At 40.8% G+C, this 18,731-nt stretch overlaps 1 protein-coding gene across 1 annotated transcript; it reads left to right on the top strand.

Moving 5' to 3' along the window:
- Positions 1–2,570: 2,570 nt before the first annotated feature.
- On the top strand, positions 2,571–17,547 carry C6 (complement component 6; the record flags this gene model as incomplete). Its single annotated transcript, XM_009083949.1, has 11 exons — positions 2,571–2,728; positions 3,556–3,712; positions 5,973–6,117; positions 6,740–6,881; positions 7,722–7,860; positions 9,834–10,034; positions 12,879–13,119; positions 13,836–13,958; positions 14,884–15,050; positions 15,995–16,220; positions 17,376–17,547. Coding segments are annotated over exons 1-11 (1,871 nt in total), but the record flags the coding sequence as incomplete, so codon positions are not given.
- Positions 17,548–18,731: the final 1,184 nt, after the last annotated feature.

The following is an 18,731-nucleotide window of genomic DNA, read 5'->3' as shown; positions in this document are numbered from 1 at the left end:
TTGTGTAACAACACTTGGCCAAGTTCAGAATGAAAAAAACCCTGCAAAGGCAACTGAAAAATGAATCTATGCAGGAAGCTCCGAGTTGTTTTTCTTATTCAAGTATATATATGACCTTGGATACCAACAAATTGGGAAATATGTTTTGAGGACTCTGACATCTTGATGTGCTTCTGCCAGTCTAATGAAGTGAAGGGGGATTGACTGCAGCATTGCCCTCTGGGTGGCATGAATGCTTGGGTATTTCAGAGGTTTTGGGTTCTGTGCCATAATTTGATTATTTTTTTATGTCAAACTCCTTCCTTGTCTTGTGCTCATAATTGCTGTTTCTGTTCTGCAGGGGTGTATTATCTCATTTTCCATTTTAACTCCTGCCGTGGCACCTCAGACTTATGGTGGTGCCCATGTTGCAGGGCAGAGGCTCTCAGCAGTTCTAGTCTGTTGGCAGTGTTTCCCCAGGGTCATTGCATGCCCAGGGCTCACCACTGAGGTCAAAATGCAAGAGCTACCGGTAACCTCAAATGTTTTTGGAGTTCTGTTTTCTTTGGGAGCTCCAGTTTTACAGAGATGGTGCACCAACAGACAGATATTTTGCCTTAGCCTGGACTCTGTGTCCAGTTTCCTAGTGAAAGTAGTAATTAATTATAAGAATGAGCCTTCTTACAAAATTCTCACTCTCTTGCCTTCAAACTGAGAGCAGAGAGGTTGCACAGTTCTATTGGGCAGCACAAGATGACCTGAAGTGCACTGAAACACCGTGGCCTAATGCAAAGGTATTTGGATTCCTCTTGGCTCATGTTGAGTGCCTGCAATTTTATGAAGAGCAGTTCCTCCACAGTTCTTTAGAACACATCTCTCTGAGGATGCAGGTGTACTGGTCATTCTGTTTTGACCATTCCTGCCACCAGATTGATCTGCATTCATTAATGGATAACCAAATCAAACAAAACCTTCAGCCTTTCATTTGAAAGACTGCAGCAAACCACACCAAGCTCGTACCAGTCTGCTAAGTTGATTGACTTTGCAGCTAATAGTCTTACAGTAAGATAATAATGATGACTATTTTTTTTTTGTTGACTTCAATGCACACAGGTTGCAAGACATAGAGAAGAGTTCTGTGGGGTTTTTTGGTCGGGTTTTTTTTCTTTAAAACGTTGAGCTACTCTCTCATGTTCTTACATTTATATGGCTGTTAATACACTGATCTGATGAGAATAAACAATTTTTTTTATATACAGCACAGTGAAGGAATGAAGAAAGTAATTGTTCTATAGGGCTTTATCTCTTTTCTATGGTGGCACTGTTGGTGCAAGAAGCCAGGAACTCAGGTAAGGAAAAGGATTTAATATTCTTTGTCCATTGGCAAGACTGCTCCTTTCTCTGTCTACAGTTTCACTCTATTTTCATATTGATTATACTTAAATCCCTCTCAAAGGCTTGTTCATTGACGGGTTTTTTTTAAAACTTGCTGAGTTCTCATTACTCTGAGAAGCTGTGTGAAGGCTTACTGCATTTCTTTACTGAGGGAGCAAACAATGTTTTGACTTGATGCAATTTTATTTTTCTCAGTAAGGTGTAAAAATAATAATTGCCTTTGCAGCTAAAAACCTAAAGTAGAAAACAATGGCACAATTAATTTCAAACATTTTGAAATGAAGTATCTTAGAGTGTTGTTTTTAAATAAATGCTTTGGGTTTAAAATGTCCTCTTGGGATTTGGCTTTTTTTGACACAAACCAAAATTATAATGCCTTATTGTAACAGCCTATCAAATTTAGTGTTGATTCAATCTCATGATGAAGAGGAAAATTATTTTGCAGTTTTCAATTAATACCTATATGACCTGCAATATTTTTTTACATTTTACTAAGTCTATCACTTCCTTAATTTTGCCTATAACCTTCTGTCTTATCAAATAAAGTTTGATTTACAACTGGAGTGAGAAATAGGCTAGCTGTTGTGTTTCTACTGCTGATAGAAAATTCAGATGAGATTTGAATAGTGATAATTTCATCAGGATAGTTTCAACAGGCTAGTCAAAACTTCGAGAAGGGAGGATTCACTGCAGCAAAATATTTATGCAAAGGGGCTTTATAAGCATGTGAAAATGAATTGGTTACAGGCTAGTAGTTGAGGCTGCTTAATCTTAAGGTCTTGTTTTTTGTTTCACATGCTTCATAGGAAGAGCAGTCTCATGCTTTAATTCTTATTTCTAGAACATAATTTTGAGAATACTTTTAAGGAATGAAGAAAATAGCACACCTTTAATTGTCACATTCAAAATTATTTATAAACAACTTGTAAAACAGAAATAATGCAGAGTGGTGATTAGCACTCCTGATAAATAAGTGGCAAAAAACCCAATGTGACTTCTGGTCCTAAGAGTATTAACTGAATTACTGCTAGATGTCTACTGTGCATGATTGCCCCTTTCTAGGTGCACTGATTTGCAGCTTTCTATTGTGAATAGATTCATAGACTCTTCATATAAGAAGAGACATCTCTGTAATATACTGTCATAACTGTAAGCGATAGTTTCTTGAGCTTTTGTTGCCGGTCCATGTGCTGTAGATGGATGCCTTTGCTATGGACAAGACTATGCTAATGCACCTGGTCCTGCTGAGCATGGTGATTGGGAGCAGCCAGGGGTGCTACTGTGAACATTACCCATGGGGATCGTGGTCTGCCTGTTCACAAACCTGCAATTACGGCACTCAGACCAGGCACAGGTAGGGCCAAGTTATATCACTACTTCTATATTTCTATTTATTCTCTATGAAAATACCAATTCTGGAGAGGGGGACCTGTGTCTGAAGCTCCACCTTCCATAATAGGCTGAGAAAAATTGTCATATTCAAGTGTTTATCAGATAAATAGATTATCTTTTAATTGCAAAGCTTTAAAATTACAAAATTATGTATATAGGATATTACAGTGCTGCCCATGGAGTTTTGATTGGAGCTTCAGATGATCTCTCTTCCAACCCAGACTACTTGATGATTCTATGATACAGTGCCTCCAAACAAACATATATCTGCCAATACATGTAGTGAGGTGAGAACAGGCAGGCACTATGGCTGCCTTGCTGGCAAGGTGCAGTAAGCATTCAGCTCCTGTGACCATACAAGGCTGGTGTTCAGTGCCCAGCTCTGGGAGCTCTGCCCAGTGCAGAGTGATGCCAGCATGGCAAACCTACAGAAATGTCCTCCCAGCACCATTAATTTTATGACAACAGTTAAAGTCAAATAAATATTCAGCAGCACCAAATTGGATGCAGCTCAGTGGTATAATCTAAACTTGTGAGAATTCCCCTCTTTTCCTCCTGGCTCTGTCTGTAGCTGTTCTCTGGGACATCTGAAATGGCATGAATCAAAAAGAATTGCTCTTTAAACTGAAGGCAGATTTGGATTTTTCTTGTAGTCAACATTCTGCAATTGCATAATGTATCTCAAGTCTTTTTAGTTAGGCTCAAATAATTTTATCAGCCTTCATCCACGGTTAGAGATCATCTGTGATTTGTCTATTCTTTCCTAGCATAACTTGTTACATTTTTTAGGCAAATAAGAGTGGATGAATATTATCTTGAAAACTACTGTGACCGGCTGTGCACAAAGCAGGAATCTCGTGCATGTAACCAGGAAACATGTCCTATCAACTGTCTGCTCGGGGACTTTGGCCCTTGGTCAGATTGTGATCCATGCATTAAAAAACAAGTAGGTAGAAAATGTATTATATGGGTTTAATGCAAGAAATTATGCTGAAGAGATCTGCTTGTTTCAGCTTTGTGGTAATTGACATGCAAAATGACAGTTTAAGTTAAAAAGAGAAATGAAGGTTATGAATTACAACAGTAGAAGGTGGAGAGAGCAAGTTAAAATAAGCAGATCAAACCAGAAAGGGGTGATCTACTAGAGTAAACCCATTTATGAGAACATCCTTCAAAGTTTCCACGGCCACAAATAAAGGTGAGTTTTTCACACGAAGAAAAAACTAAGCTCTAAAATTTGCATGTCTGTTTAAGCAGGAGAAAAACATGGAATTTTAGCATTCTGTATGTTCTAAAGACAAAAAAATGGGATCAAAACATCTACAAAAAAGAGTTAACTAGCAAACCAGTTAACTAAGCAGCGCTAGCTAGAAATGCTCATGCTATATCTTACACTGATAGTCAGGATCCATTTGAGATTGCTACTAAGAAATCCAGAGCACCATTCCCCCAGCTTTCATACAAAAAAATCAGGCCCCAAGTATACGTGCTTACTATCCACAGGCCAAAGTCCAAGAATGGAGTTTTTTCCTTTCAGGCTTTTGTCTGCTGATTTATGGTAGACTTGGAGGTGAGAGAGTAGAGAGGGAAGAAGTGAAAATCAGGTTCACGTGGACCTGATTTAAATAAACCAAGCCCTTTCAAATGTAAGGTTGTTGAGGGTAGAGGGGAGTGGAGTGCAGGTTGTTTGGGGTAGTTAATGTGGCTGGTGGGTCTAAGCTTCAAGGCTGACCATGATAACAGCTCTGAGGTTCTGTGCAAACACAGCCTACATCTCTCGAAATGTTCCTCTCAACGTCAGAAATCCATGCTTGAAAAGCTGTCGTGATAAACCTGTCAGACGCCATACATATATCTTTACATACATACATAACTTTCTGATGCCCATACAGAATGAGGAAGACAGGAAAAGACTGTTCTAGGTGTAAGATGTGAATCGCTCTGTGGGGTTCTCATCTTGCTACTGGGATGGACAGTATGGGAGCAGAACAATTATAAACAGTGGGAGACTGGAAAACAGCAAGATACCAGAGCTGAAAGAGGGCATTACTCTCAACTGAACTGATTTCAATATCCTCTTGAATGTCTGAGTTTCTTACCTACACATCCATATATAAAAGTGTTCATTTTTACCAATTTTAAATATTGATGCAACATATATGTGTCTTCAAGTGAAAAGGTGGTTTTGTGAACTGTGATCCATTTTCTCCTCCAAACTATATAGAGCATTGTTTGTGACCTTTATACAGGAATAACCACAGAATGGAGGACGTGGCTTCAAAGGTAAGAATGAAGACTAGTGTGAGCAAGCTCCCAGGGAGGTGGTGGGATGAAGAAGTGGAAGCTTACACAAATATTATAGTGAGTGCTATGGATCTGAAATGCAATACAAGGAAGTGTTCTCTTGAGCTTGAAAGCTTTCCAGTGTTGCTCCTTGCACTCTCCCTTCAGAGTCACTTGGTTACTGATTTTCACTAGAATCTTCCTGCATTTTTTGTCTCCAGGGTCTGTCTACAGAGAGGGATGTAATGGAAGTCTGCGAGAAGCCATGCTTTCCCAATGGAAAAAATTCATAGAGGAAAAACTGTTCAGTCACATGCAGACAGGTCTCACTAGCAGTCCCTTGACATGGAGTGGAAAACATACCTGAAGTGCTATGTCTGGAAGCTTTCAGCTGTATTGTTCTGCATAGGGTGTACTAACTTGGGCAAAGAAAACCCAGTGAGCTCCAGATTTTGCTCCCATGTCCATTTTAGCAACAGAAACTTTCAGGAAAAGCATTTTCGTCCTCCCTGGTCATCCAGTGCTCCTCAGACTAGAGACCCTATGTCTGCAAGCCAAGACAGCTGGTTTGGGGACATATGTTGCTGTCAAAGTATTTCTATTTCAACAGAGGAGATAAAGAATAGGAATAATCTCTGTAAGCCTGTTCGTACACCATTTCCTACTGTATGTTTGGCACAGAAGATACAGGGACTGAACTTTCAATTCCTTTCAGTGATATAAACCAGGTTGTCTACTGTTTAATCACATATGCTCCATCAGGGCTATCAAGACTCTTGGGTATTAGTCTCCTGTCTGCCTTCAGGGCTTTGGTTTCGATAAAACTTCAGCAGCACTGAGGCACGTGGCTCTGTCTGGGGTGGCACTTAGCTACAAAACCTGCTCTCACAAGCAACCCTGGGTTTATTTCTTTTGCCTTTCAGTTTCGTACCAGGAAACTCCTGCGACCATCCCAGTTTGGGGGTCAGGTCTGTACTGAGCCACTGGTGGATTCCCGCCCGTGTTTCCCAACTAAACTCTGCAACATAGTGGAAGTTGATTGCAAGGACAAATTTCAGTGTGAAAGTGGTAATGATAGTCTTCATTCTGTAGCTGCTGCATTACTACTTAGTCAAAAGCTGAGACAGAAAAGGTCCAAGGGATCCAGATCTTGTACATTGCATGCATAAATTCCAGGCAAAAGGGACCAAGCAGAAAAGTATACATAAGGATTTCATATGTACTAGAAGCAGGTTATATTTGCAGTTTCTTCTGTAAGTAATTAAAATGGAATCCCTAGCCTGGGATGTCATTATGACCATGATAGCTAGACAGTAGCACTATTCCAATAACATCTCTTTGTACAAATATTTCATATACAAACACATATATAGAGTTTGAACATAAACTCTCACTATTTGTATTAGATTTGTGGTGATTTCTTGTTTGCTTCAATTTAAATATACCTGATTAACTTCAAAATAACTTTATTCACATACCCTTTTGCTAAACCTTAAATTAAGTCTTTGCAGCCTCGAAGCAAGGCAAAACTGGCAGAATTGAAACAACTGTTTCTTAATTGGGATAATCCAGAAAACTGCCTCGTTGTTAACATCTATGGCAAGATCACACTTTTACTAGCAAAAAAGACAAGATTGCCCTTTTCTGCATTCAGACATGATGAATTGCCGCTGCTGCTTCTCTGGTGCAGGTCGCTGTATTTCAAAAACATTGGAATGTAATGGACAAAATGACTGCGGGGACAACTCTGATGAAAGAAATTGTAGAAGGAAAAAGACTGTGTGTAACAGACAGTATGAGAGCATCCCAGGAGTGCATTTGATAAGCAGTGGGTAAGTCAGCTGTGCTTATTTTTCATAAGCTTGAGATTGTTATCTCACTAAATTACATAAACAAAAGAAGTCCCTGTTAGCATGTGAGAGCATCCATTAAAACTTATAATCTCTTGAATTAAAATTAGAAAGGAATTTAAAAAAAACAACAAAACCACCAGGCTAGGACTCGCCTGCTGCCTCTTCCAGTCCTGCCCTGCACTGCTAGTACACCAGGGAGCACTGCCTCTGAGTGACTTTTCCTGCCTCACAGCAACCAGAGCATCATGTAGGGGCAACTTCCAGCTTATGCAATACTTGCCCGTACATTGTGCCAAGTGCTTCAGAAACTTTGAGGATGTTCCTCTATAGATGTTTTTTGTCTGTGCTACATTTAACGTTATACCAACCTCTCCCAGGCTACTAATTTAAGCAGTGTAAAACCTAAACATGGGATGCCTATTCCAGGTAGTCTTACATTTTTTAACTGAATTTTGATCTCAGTGTGCTCCAGTAACATCACTTATGGTAGAAATGGATACCTGCTTGTTCATATTCCTAGACCTTGGTTCTTTCTCCACGTAAGACTAACGGTCTCATAGCGACGTTGTGATTATCAGTAGGGTTAGGCACTGGTGGAAAGTAGGAAGCTGGATTGATGTTACTGCATTTTTCAGATGACCTCAGCGTGTCTGAGAAGTTCTTGTAGAGGAATTTCTTTCAAAGCAGTAACATAACCCAGACACTCACGCTCTGATTCAAGCCTACAGAAAATTCCGTGCAGCTATAACCCATGAAATGTTTCAAGTCCATACATTTTTCTGGGGTTGTTTAATCTCTAGAAATATGTTTTTTTGTTAGATTTCACGTTCTAGCAGGAGAGAGCCGAGGACAAGTCCTTGACAACTCATTCAATGGAGGAAAATGCACAACAGTGAAGCACAGTGAAACAAGGAAATCCTATCGCGTTCCTGAGAATTTAGAGGCTGTCAACTTTCAGGTACTCCCAAGCAGCAGCTTCTAGCAGAAAAACCCTTGCTATAATCACAACCCAAGTACTCAAGTCTTAGACAGTACTATGTGTTTTAGGCCAAGATTTCTCAGTCTGGTGAGGCTTTAACATGCTTTGGTTGATGTATGGAAATGGGATGAATTTTGTCGTTCTACTCAAGCCTTTCAGATTTGTGTTAACTCACAGCATTATATATCAGAGACACCATGGTTGATTTGAATTTATCCTGCTTCCCTGTGGCTGTGGCCGTGTCTTTGTTCTGACTTGGTACCTGGGGCCTTGTTCCTAGCCTGGACATGATCAAGTCAGAGGTTCTTTCAAGTCCAAAGTTTATTCCAGCATCATTGCTGTATCCTTGAAGTACCAATGGATGCAGCTCCTAGCTCCAGCTTCCCTCATGTCATCTGCAGCCTTAAGACACAGTTGTTCCCCGAGACATTTCAACCCTTCAGTCCTGCCTGTTGCCTGCCCAGACCCTCCACAGAGTAGCAAAGAGAGGAGGCAGACACTGAGTCTGGGAGACAGGAGGACAAGACATACACAGTCCGGGGGGAAGGCTTGCAGGACAGGCCAAGGACAAAATTAACTTGGCTTGTATCTTGTAAAAAAATCTGTGAACAACTGATACTTTTATTTTATTTTTTTTAAAGACACTGATATGTAGAAAATACTTCGAATACCATGGTTGGGGCACAATTTTTGGCTGTGCACTCATAAGGGCAGGTGTTGCCTAAAGCCAATAGACACTGCACTGAGAAGGAAAGAACGCAGCATGTTCAAAAAGCTCAACTAATGGATGAAATCTGAACTGTTGATTTTTGCCACAGGCGTGGTGTGGTTCTAGAATTCCTTTAACAGGAGCAACTTAGCAAAGGACACCCTAATGCATTCCATGGAAACTGCAATTGAATTGGCCATGACAGATAGGCTTTGTCAAAAATGGTGAAAAATGACTGTGGACAGAAGTATTCAGAGGAGAAAAACAACCCTTGGTTTTCCCAGGCCTCTTTAAATTTGAGAGGTTCATTGAGTTACTTGTTGCAGTAACAGTTGCAGAGCTGTTAAGTGTTCATGAATCTCACCTTTGAGAGCACAACATTTAGAGCAGCTTTTGGTATACAAGGGGCGCTGGGTCAGGCCTTCTTCTTGGAACTCCAGTGTATGTTCATGCAGAAGCATATGGCATAAAACAGAAGTGGACTGCAGGAATGGACCACCTTTGCTCCCAAGGTCCTTAGCAGCCCTATTAAATATACAGGTCCAGAGGAGGGAAAAAAATGTGTCTTTCAGAAACCCACAGGGAGTTGCCTGGATTTTGGGAAATAAGTAAATTCTGTTCTGATGCTAAAGTTGTCTTGGTACTTTGTCCAACACCACCACTGAGGTTACCAACTTAATCAGGCAGGTTTGCTCCCTGTTCCTCCCCACCCACCCTTAGTCCATCATGCAGTATGGGTGCTAACAGTGCCAGTATGCTCTGAGACTCCCCTCTGGCAACTTGTTCATTTTTTCTAGCTGGGAACTAAGATGAAAGTCCAGGAAACACCAAGCCCTGCCTTGTACAATGTAGAAGCCATGGGGTTGGGAAGGAGTCATAGTGTGGACATAACATGAATGTCTGAAATTCTTTTAAAAGTGTGTTCAATCACAGTTGTTGAAAATTATTCCTATGCTTTGAGGCATGGAGGTGGGGAAGAAAGTGTTACATGCTTTATTTTTGTTGTTGTTCTATAAATGCCAATTAGTAAGTCTGTTTCTTATCTTGTATTCATTTTGCCTATTGGCCTTTCTTGGCTTCATCTTTTGTGTTAAGAACAGTTTTATAGCTTACTGCCATGTCTCAAATATTCAGGAATGTTTCTTCCATTAAAAAAATCAAGAAATAAAGAATTAATTGCTTAATAGGTTTGTATTTCAGATTATTATTTGGGCAAATGCATTTTGCTTTACTGAATCTCCAGGTAACAGACGAAGAGGATGATGTAAAATCAGATTTCTACAATGATTTGACTTCTCTGAGTGATAGTGTTTCTGTACTTGGAGCAGCTTCTACTGCAGCTAGAACAACTTTTCGTGTCCCAATTTTCTACTCAAAAAAGACACGGGTTACAGTTACATCATTTTCTTCCTTCAAGAAAGCCATTGCAGCCTCACATGAAAAGGTAGTTGAGTGTTACTCTAAGTTTCTATGTTCCACTTGATTTCTGTCTGCTCATTTCAGAACTGAACTACCAGAAGATACTTTCCTTGGAAGGCATTGGCCTACTAGGATTATGCATCAAAAAGTTCCTCTTCTGATACTACAGATGTTCCTCATTGTAAAAATACATTCTGTAATGCAAAATGGTCTGCTGGAAATGTAATACAGCAGAGAAAAGACAGTCTAAGAGGTTCCTTGAGTGCATAGGGGACAATTATCTACTCCAGCTGGTAGACAAGCCTGCCAGGGGTGGGGCCCTTCTAGACCTGCTGTTTGCAAACAGAGAAGGACTGGTGGGAGATGAGGTGTTTGGAGATAGTTTGGGGCACAGCAACCATGAAATTATAGGGTTCCCAATACTCAGGGATGCAAGAAGGGCCATCAATAAGACTTCTACCCTGGACTTTCAAAGGGCAGTCTTTGGCCTGCTGAAAAGTTTGGTTTGAGGTGTACCTTTGGAAACAGCCCTTGGAAAAAAAGGGGTCCAGTCTCTTCTCCCAGGCAACTAGCAGTAGGACAAGAGGGCACAGACTCAAGCTCTGCCAGGAGAGGTTTAGGTTAGATATTAGGAAGAGATTTTTTACAGAGAGAGTTATCGGGCATTGGAATGGGCTGCCCAGGGAGGTGGTGGATTCACCATCCCTGGAGGTTTTGAAGATGAGACTGGATGTGGCACTTAGTGCTATGGTCTAGTAACGACAGTAGGGTTGGACTCAATGATCTTTGAGGTCTCTTCCAACCAGGTAGATTCTATGGTTTTCTGGATTTAGTACAGAAAACATAAGCTCATTCCACTTAAAAACAAAAACATAGATTTGACATTAAAATTGGGTAAACCATTGCTTTCCCTATCATAATTATATTTTAAGAGGCCACAGTGCCTAACAGTAGCAGACAACTCTAAAAATAAAGAGATGCACTCAGGAATGTTATACAGATTCAGGTACTGGTTATTAGTCCATACTATCTTTTTTTTATTTGGTAGCTAACTTGCATATTGGAGTTTTATGTCTGCCAAGAGGCATTTGGTCATAAAGATAATCTCAGAAATAACACATTTGTAGAAAGGTTTCTCACAACAGAAACATTTTTGCCCCTGAATTCTGCACCTTTCAGGCAAATGAATACTACAGGGTATAACATGATGTAATTTAGTAGTATTATGGCAGTAAAGGACTGGTTATTGTCTGCACTTCTACATAGGAAGGGCCATAGGACTGAATGAAGCTAAGGCTTGTTGAAACCCAAGAGTTCTAATGCAATTAGAATAAACCTTATGATGCAAGTTTGCTGCAAGCCTTGCTGACTTGTCCTAATGTTTAAGCAACTTGATTACTTAAATTGTCTACTACTTCCAACTACTGGAAACCAGTTCACTTTCACCCCCATGTAGATATCTATACACAGATCAGGCTGTCCTTTTGTACAACTGACAATATATTTTTGGTGGAACAGTGGCTTCTTATTGTCTTAAACCCAGATGAAATTTAATTATGAAAATGCTAATTTAAATTAAACTTTCAACATAAAGCTTCTTTTGCATGCACATTTGTCTTCAGCATTGTTGCCATGGAGGGTGGTGAGGCACTGAACAGGTTGCCCAGAGAAATTGTGGATGCCCCATCCCTGGAATTGTTCAAGGCCAGGTTGGATGGTGCTTTGAGCAAGCTGTTCTAGTGGAGGATGTTCCTGCCCATGGCAGAGGAGCTGCAACTAGATGATCTTTAATATCCCTTCCAATGCAAACCATTCCATGGTTCTGTGATTCTATGAAATCACAGAAACGCACCAATAACTGAGTCTGGTATTGGCTAAAGATGATACAGGTTATGATTCCTTCTTAGTGGATCCACAGCAGGAGTGTTATCTTGGGTCTTCCTCATGTTGCCTACTGTATCATACAGGAAGCCTCAATTTTTATCTCTATCTGTATAAATTTTCTTAATGGGTGTTTGTAGATAGATGTGTACCTCTATATGTTTGGGATCCCTACAAATGAATTTGCAATTCTTTCTTAAATAGTGAAAATAGAAGTTTATATTGATCATTTAAAAGGAGAGGGAACTTACCTGGGGGTTGAGAGGTTCAATTAAACCTATATAAGAGTTTCACACTGAGCATCCTAGGGTCTCCAGAGGGTCCTAACCACTTGAAGTGTCATGTGCTTTTCCATATTGTCATGCAAGAAATACAAAAACTTAATATTTTTTAAGTTTAGTTTAGTAGAAACGTTTTTGAGCTGGGTTGGCTGGTCCTCCAGTGTACCTTCCTGGTTTCAGATCCTTTAATCAAAGAATAATAAAATGATAGAATAGTTTGGGTTTCAAGGGACCCTTAAAAGCCATCTAGTCCAACCCTTCTGCAATAAGCAGGGACACCTTCAACGAGGCCAAGTTGCTCAGAGCTCAGTCCAACCTGGCCTTGGATGTTTCGAGGGATGGGTCATCCACCATCTCTCTGGGCAGTATTTCATCCTCACCATAAAATTTTCTTTCTTATATCTAGTCTGAATCTAGCCTCTTGAAACCATGACCCCTTGTTCTACTGCTGCAAGTCCTACTAAAAGGTCTGTCCCCAGCTTTCTCATAGACCTCTGTTAAGTATTCTGTGTAAGGGAGTTATCAATAACCTCACCAAAATCTTAGAAAATCCAGAGTTACTTTGCTTATGGTTAAAGCAGCATGATACACAGGAATAATTAGCTCTTGCAATGTATGTCAGCATATACTCTTGAACTCTTGACTCCTCTACTTTCTGCTCTTAACTGTCTGTGAAGGTGCTGAGATTCTCCTTTTCTTATTTCTAGAATTCCAACTTTATTAGAGTCCATAAAGTAATTTCTGTTGCAAACTTCACAATGAAGCAGTCAGATCTGCAGCTCTCAGATGTCTTTCTAAAAGCCCTTAACCATCTGCCCCTGGAGTACAACTATGCTTTATACAGCAGAATATTTGACGAGTTTGGCACCCATTACTACACCTCTGGGAAGATGGGTGGTTCCTATGACATTCTTTACCAGTATAGCTCTGAGGAACTGAAGAACTCAGGTATGTAATCTTTTAACAAGAAAAGATCATTATTTGTTTACCAGCTTTTCTTATCACTGTTTTTAGGTCTTACACCACACAGTAAGTTCTCCAACAGCAAAAACATTCTTTAGACTTTCACAGACTCAGGATTTATTCACACTGCCTACATATAGAGCAAGAAGAAACTTTTGCTTTACACTGTCTTAATTGGAAAAGTTCTAGATTCCTTATTTGGCAAACGTCACTGTGTTCAGGGAAGCCACTTAAGAACTTCAGATCCAGACCAGGTACTACCAGGAAAAGGTGTTCCAGCATACTATTGTGTGTGACTGAGATCTGAGTGATGTAACTGGTACTCTTTAGGATTCAGTAATTAAAGTTGGTGGTATGGATTTGAAATTACTCTAAAAATTTCTCATTTGTGCCAGGCTGTCAAAATGAAAAGATGATACCACAAAAATGGAAATCTAAGGTTAAAAACTATGATCTTTGATGCCACTGCTGTAACTTGCATGGGCATGGGAGAATATATAAAGGGTATGGTAAGCATGGCTCAGTCCAATGTTCTCCATACCTGGGGAAGCAGGTGCCTGCAGTGGACTGAGTCTGGTCTCCAGTGGTGGGTGAGGAGTAGGGAAACCTGCTGGCTCAGCTCCATGTGGAAGCCTGGGGGCGTGGTGCTTGTCATGTATCATGGTTATGGTGATGAAGCTGCTGCTGTCTGCCATTTCTAGGCCTGACAGTGGATGAATCAACAGAGTGTGTCCGAACAGAAACAAAAGTCCGTGTGCTCTTCTTCACTAGAAAGAAAGTCAAGAACAGGTGCACCTCAAACAGGATGGCTGAGAAACATGAAGGTGACCAGGATGGCGACAGTTACCAGCCTAAGTGATACCAATTCCCACAGCTGCCCCAGCTGACCTCCCAGCTTTGCTGATGCTCTTTCACCAGTGTTAAAAGAGCCAGTGTTTCACTGTATGCCCCTGACACAAGCACTGAAATAATTGTCTTACTTGCAAATGGAATTATGATGTGGGGGCACTCTTCTGCTCTGGAGTACCATCACTGGGGATCTGGTGGCACTGGCTATCCAGTCAGTCAGAGATCTGGCAAACATTTCCCATGGGCCTGGGTCTGTGGCCAGGCACAGAGAACTGGGAGATGAGCACAACTAGAAATGTGTGATCATAACTGAGGCCATGATCTTCTTTAAGTTGCTCACTGAGAGAGTTGGGCAGCAATAATATACTCCTTGACCTTCCCCTCCCACCTTCCTCATACCAAGCAGACATCTAGGTACAAGAGTGCCAGAAATTTGTCTCAGAAACTGCAGAAAGCTGGTGCATTTTCCACAAGGGTGGCAATAGTCATGTTCCGTGTTACTGAGAACAGCGATTTCATCACCTCCACCCTATTTCTGTCCTCATTATATGATCAGTTTACAGTTCTCAGGATTTGACATTTAGGACTAAAGATCCTGCCTTGCAGTGTGTTCTAGAAAAGCCTACTGTATCCTCTGCATTTCCCACAAGTGTCTTATATAGTTCTGAATATCTTCAGGGCTCAGGTGTCAAACACTCATTTGGAATACTATGACAGGCTGCTGTCATAGCAGGGAGTGTTTTTCTGAGTTTAGACTTCATTTTATCAAGGGCAACTTCAAAAAATCAACGTTAGTGAATTCTTCTATATCATCTTACACTTTTTCTTAGAACTCTGTTGTTGCATCTACTGTCTTTGGAGGCCTCTGTCTGAAAATACTGTGCTGAAATCTTTTTTCAGGTTCCATTTTGCAGTCATCTGAACGGTCAGTCTCCCTGGTAAAAGGTGGCAGGTCAGAGCAGGCAGCAGCTCTGGCCTGGGAGAAAAAAGGAGCTTTTCCAGAACACATCATCTTCAAAAACTGGTTGGAATCAACAAAGGACAATCCCGTGGTGGTTGACTTTGATGTAAGAGATAATAAGAAAAATATTGAGATAGTAAAGACTCACCAGTCAGCAGCTCTTCAGAGAGTCTACAGGTGTATCATCTTGTAAATAGGGATGATGCTGTGTGTGATAGGAATGCACATACATGTGGGCATATCATAAATGTACAAAACCTCTATTAGGACTACTTCTTGTGCATGTTGGTTTATAAGCTGCACTAGTTTTGTGTCACCCATGGACAGTGGGAGTAACAGTGAGGAATGTAAGTGAATTGCTCTGACATCAGCAGGAGCTCAGGCATGGGCATGGGTTAGTTACCATGCAGGAAAGCAGTGTGTGGTGCTGGGAATGCATTTTTGTCCTGTGATCATTCCCTTGCCAGGCCTATGTTGCAAAGTATGTCACATAGCTAAATGGAAACAAAACTGCAATCCCCTCTATCTCTGTCCTTCTCATTTCATGCAGTGTTGGCACTGCTGTGATTGCACTGAGCTGCCTCTCTCTCTGGCTAGCAAAGCAGCTACTCACCAGCAGTGGCAAAGCACTTGAGGCAAACAGTGAAACCTGCCTGAATGCAGCACGTAGTGAGGCTTCTCCCACTGCAGCTGCTGAGCTCCTGAAGGCAGCGTAGGGATATCTGACATGGCAGGGACCAAACATGTAAGCAAACCCCACGTCATATATAGCATCCTGAATTTTAAGACATTGTATCCCACTTGGTTGATTTTCCACTGGTTCATAGAGCCCTAAACTGGGAAAATAAAAACAATATAACCAGGATAATACAGATGTATAGCATTGCCACACCCATTTAAAGCATCCATAACTTTCAACATGCCCAATTCCTGTGTTATTGGGCACTAGAGCCTTCATATGTAGGCTCTAGTGCCTTTAAAATCCTTCTGCTACCCCCAGAAGGATCCTGCTATGTTTAGGGAACTGCTTACTGAACAGCTCTCTACTAGGTGTCGCCCATTGTGGATTTGGTGAAGAACGTGCCATGTGCTGTGACCAAACGCCGCAACCTGTGGAGAGCCCTGACAGAATACACAGGCAGGTTTGACCCTTGCCAGTGTGCCCCATGCCCCAACAATGCCAGGCCTGTTCTCTCTGGGATGGAGTGCCTCTGCCTGTGCCAGGCTGGCACCTACGGCAAAAACTGTGAGACACGAGCTCCAGATTACAAATCAGGTATTTGGGCTAATAATGTCATAATGTAAATATGGTCCTTCTTCTGTCTTATTTGTCAATGATTAATCTGACATAATCTTCCATTACTAAATCCATAGTACCTCTTACCATGTGGTGATGCCCAGAAAATATAGGAACGAAAGAAGGGTCAAAAGTAAAAATATTGAACTGAATAGGCACAACTCAAAAGAAAATGTAAGAAAGGGTAAAAGATTTCTTAGCTACGTACTAGCTCATAAGAGGAAACGAGCTGTTCAGCGATAAGGGTAAAATTTAGATCAAATATAAGGGATGCAAAAATTAAGAAACCATTCCTTAGTTTTCCCAATAGCCTACTATGCTTAAGACTAAATGGCTATTGAAGATAAAAATTGTTGATTACGGTGTAGGAGAAAAACTCAGTTGTCATAAGGATAGGGAATATGATCATCATTCAGGAGAAATCAAAGAACAATTTAATGCAAAAACATTTTTAAAATAAATTTGCACTAGTTCCATACCTATGGAAAATAGAAGAGACATTACATATGTTTATATTCCAGGACCAAATACGGACAGAAAGGAAAGACACTTGGGCAGCTACAGGTCTCATTATCTCACCCTGATAAATAATATTTTGAAAGAAACTAGAAATTGAAGATAAACAGGTAGTGATGGATGTAGAAAGTGTATTACATGCAGAAAAGAAAGGGTGTGTAAATAAAAATTTTTATATAAGCTTCATGGTCACACAGATGAAATACCCCAGAGGTTAAGAGAAGATAGTAGTAGTGATTCAACTTAATTGGCATGGGATGTGGATATGGGGTTTAGACATGGTGTTAAAGCTCAGATTTATATAGAAAAAATTAAATACTGACCTACATAAGAATGTTGTCAGCACCATGAAAACTCACACATCTGTGTGTGCAATAAAATTACAAAATCGCCTGTTTCAGGGTTTGGATGCTACTTGCAAGTAAAACCAGAATAGTAGACATATTTTAGATTTTCATGAAGCAGCTGAAATTACTCTGAACACCTTAATAGCTAGAATTTCAAATCCTCTGAAAATGGCTGTTATGATTTTGGCATCATCCGTCTCATATGTGGCCTGAAAGGAAATAATTTGTATGGTATAGCTCTGCCAGAAATGGTTTCTTTCATTTCTTGCAGTTGCTGTAGATGGTCGCTGGGGTTGCTGGTCTGAATGGAGTTCATGCAATGCTTCATTCAAAAGAAGAAGGACCCGGGAATGTAATAACCCCTCTCCAGTGAATGGTGGGAAGCCATGTGAAGGGGAGCGGGAAGAAGAGGAGGACTGTTATATCTCTCTGTTCGCAGACAAGTAAGAAGATAATGCAGCAAGGATTCAAGAAGAAATCACAAGAAGCATAGAATCACCAAGGGTGGAAGAGACCTTTAAGATCATTGAGTCCAACTGTTAACCCATTAGCCACTAAACCCTAAGCCATATCATTCAGTGCTAGATCCAGACACCTCTAAATCACTTCCAGGGCTGGATTCACCACCTCCCCAGGCAACCTATTTCAATACCTGTCCACCCTAAGAGTGAAAATTTTTTCTAATATCCATTCTGAATCTTTCCTGTCTCAGCATATGACCTTTAGTCCTCTCACTGCAGGCACGGCAGAAGAGACCATCCCTCATCTCTCTACAACCCCCTTTCAGGTAGCTGCAGAGAGTGATGAGGTCACCCTGAGCTGCCTCTTCTCAAGGCTAAACAAACTCATCTCCCTCAGCCATTCCTCTTGAGACTCATGTTCTAGACTGTTTATGAGCCTTGTTGCCCTTCACTGGAAATGGTCCAGCACCTCAAATAGCAGACCACTCTCCTCTCTGAACTCCTGTAGTGGGACAGAGTCTATTGTGGGGAAAAGTCTGAAAATCTCCACAAAGTGCTTCAAGTTTGGATTTTTAAATTATTTATTCCTAAAAAATTGCTGATGAATTGCATAGTAAAGTATGCCTGTAGATCTTGTATGCTGCTTTGCATGGCATCTTGTCCAAAGCCATGGACAACTCATCTGCTTCCATTCATGAGAGTCCAGATTCCATTTTTTCCACTAACTTCCTCTTCTCTTAGAGGTTTAGATATGAATTCAGTCTTAGAAATAATTCCAGTATTGCTACCAAGATTTTCATATTCCTGTTTTATGAATGTACCCATTTTGCATGGTTTCAACTTCAAATCCTACTTCAACCCCAAACTAGCTCAGATACTTTCATGCTCAAGTGCAAGGCTTCAGCTTTCTGCTGGGACTGAGAGCTGAAGCAGGATTTCCACGATCTCTGCTGTAATGATTGCAGAGGACATTCTGGAGTGAATAGGAGAGGATTACAAGCAATGGGCTTCACGGCTCTTTGTACTTATCTCAGTAGACACCACAGACTGTACAGGTCAGTGCTCACAGAGACCGACCTCATTTAACCACTGCCTGGTGGCAACAGAATAGTTTTGTCCATGCTGTCTTAAACCCAACCCACTCCTTGGAATACATCTGCCTCTTT

Source organism: Acanthisitta chloris, unplaced genomic scaffold (assembly GCF_000695815.1).
Source record: "Acanthisitta chloris isolate BGI_N310 unplaced genomic scaffold, ASM69581v1 scaffold12951, whole genome shotgun sequence".
Taxonomy (NCBI): domain Eukaryota; kingdom Metazoa; phylum Chordata; class Aves; order Passeriformes; family Acanthisittidae; genus Acanthisitta; species Acanthisitta chloris.
This window is presented reverse-complemented; position numbering and strand designations above follow the sequence as displayed.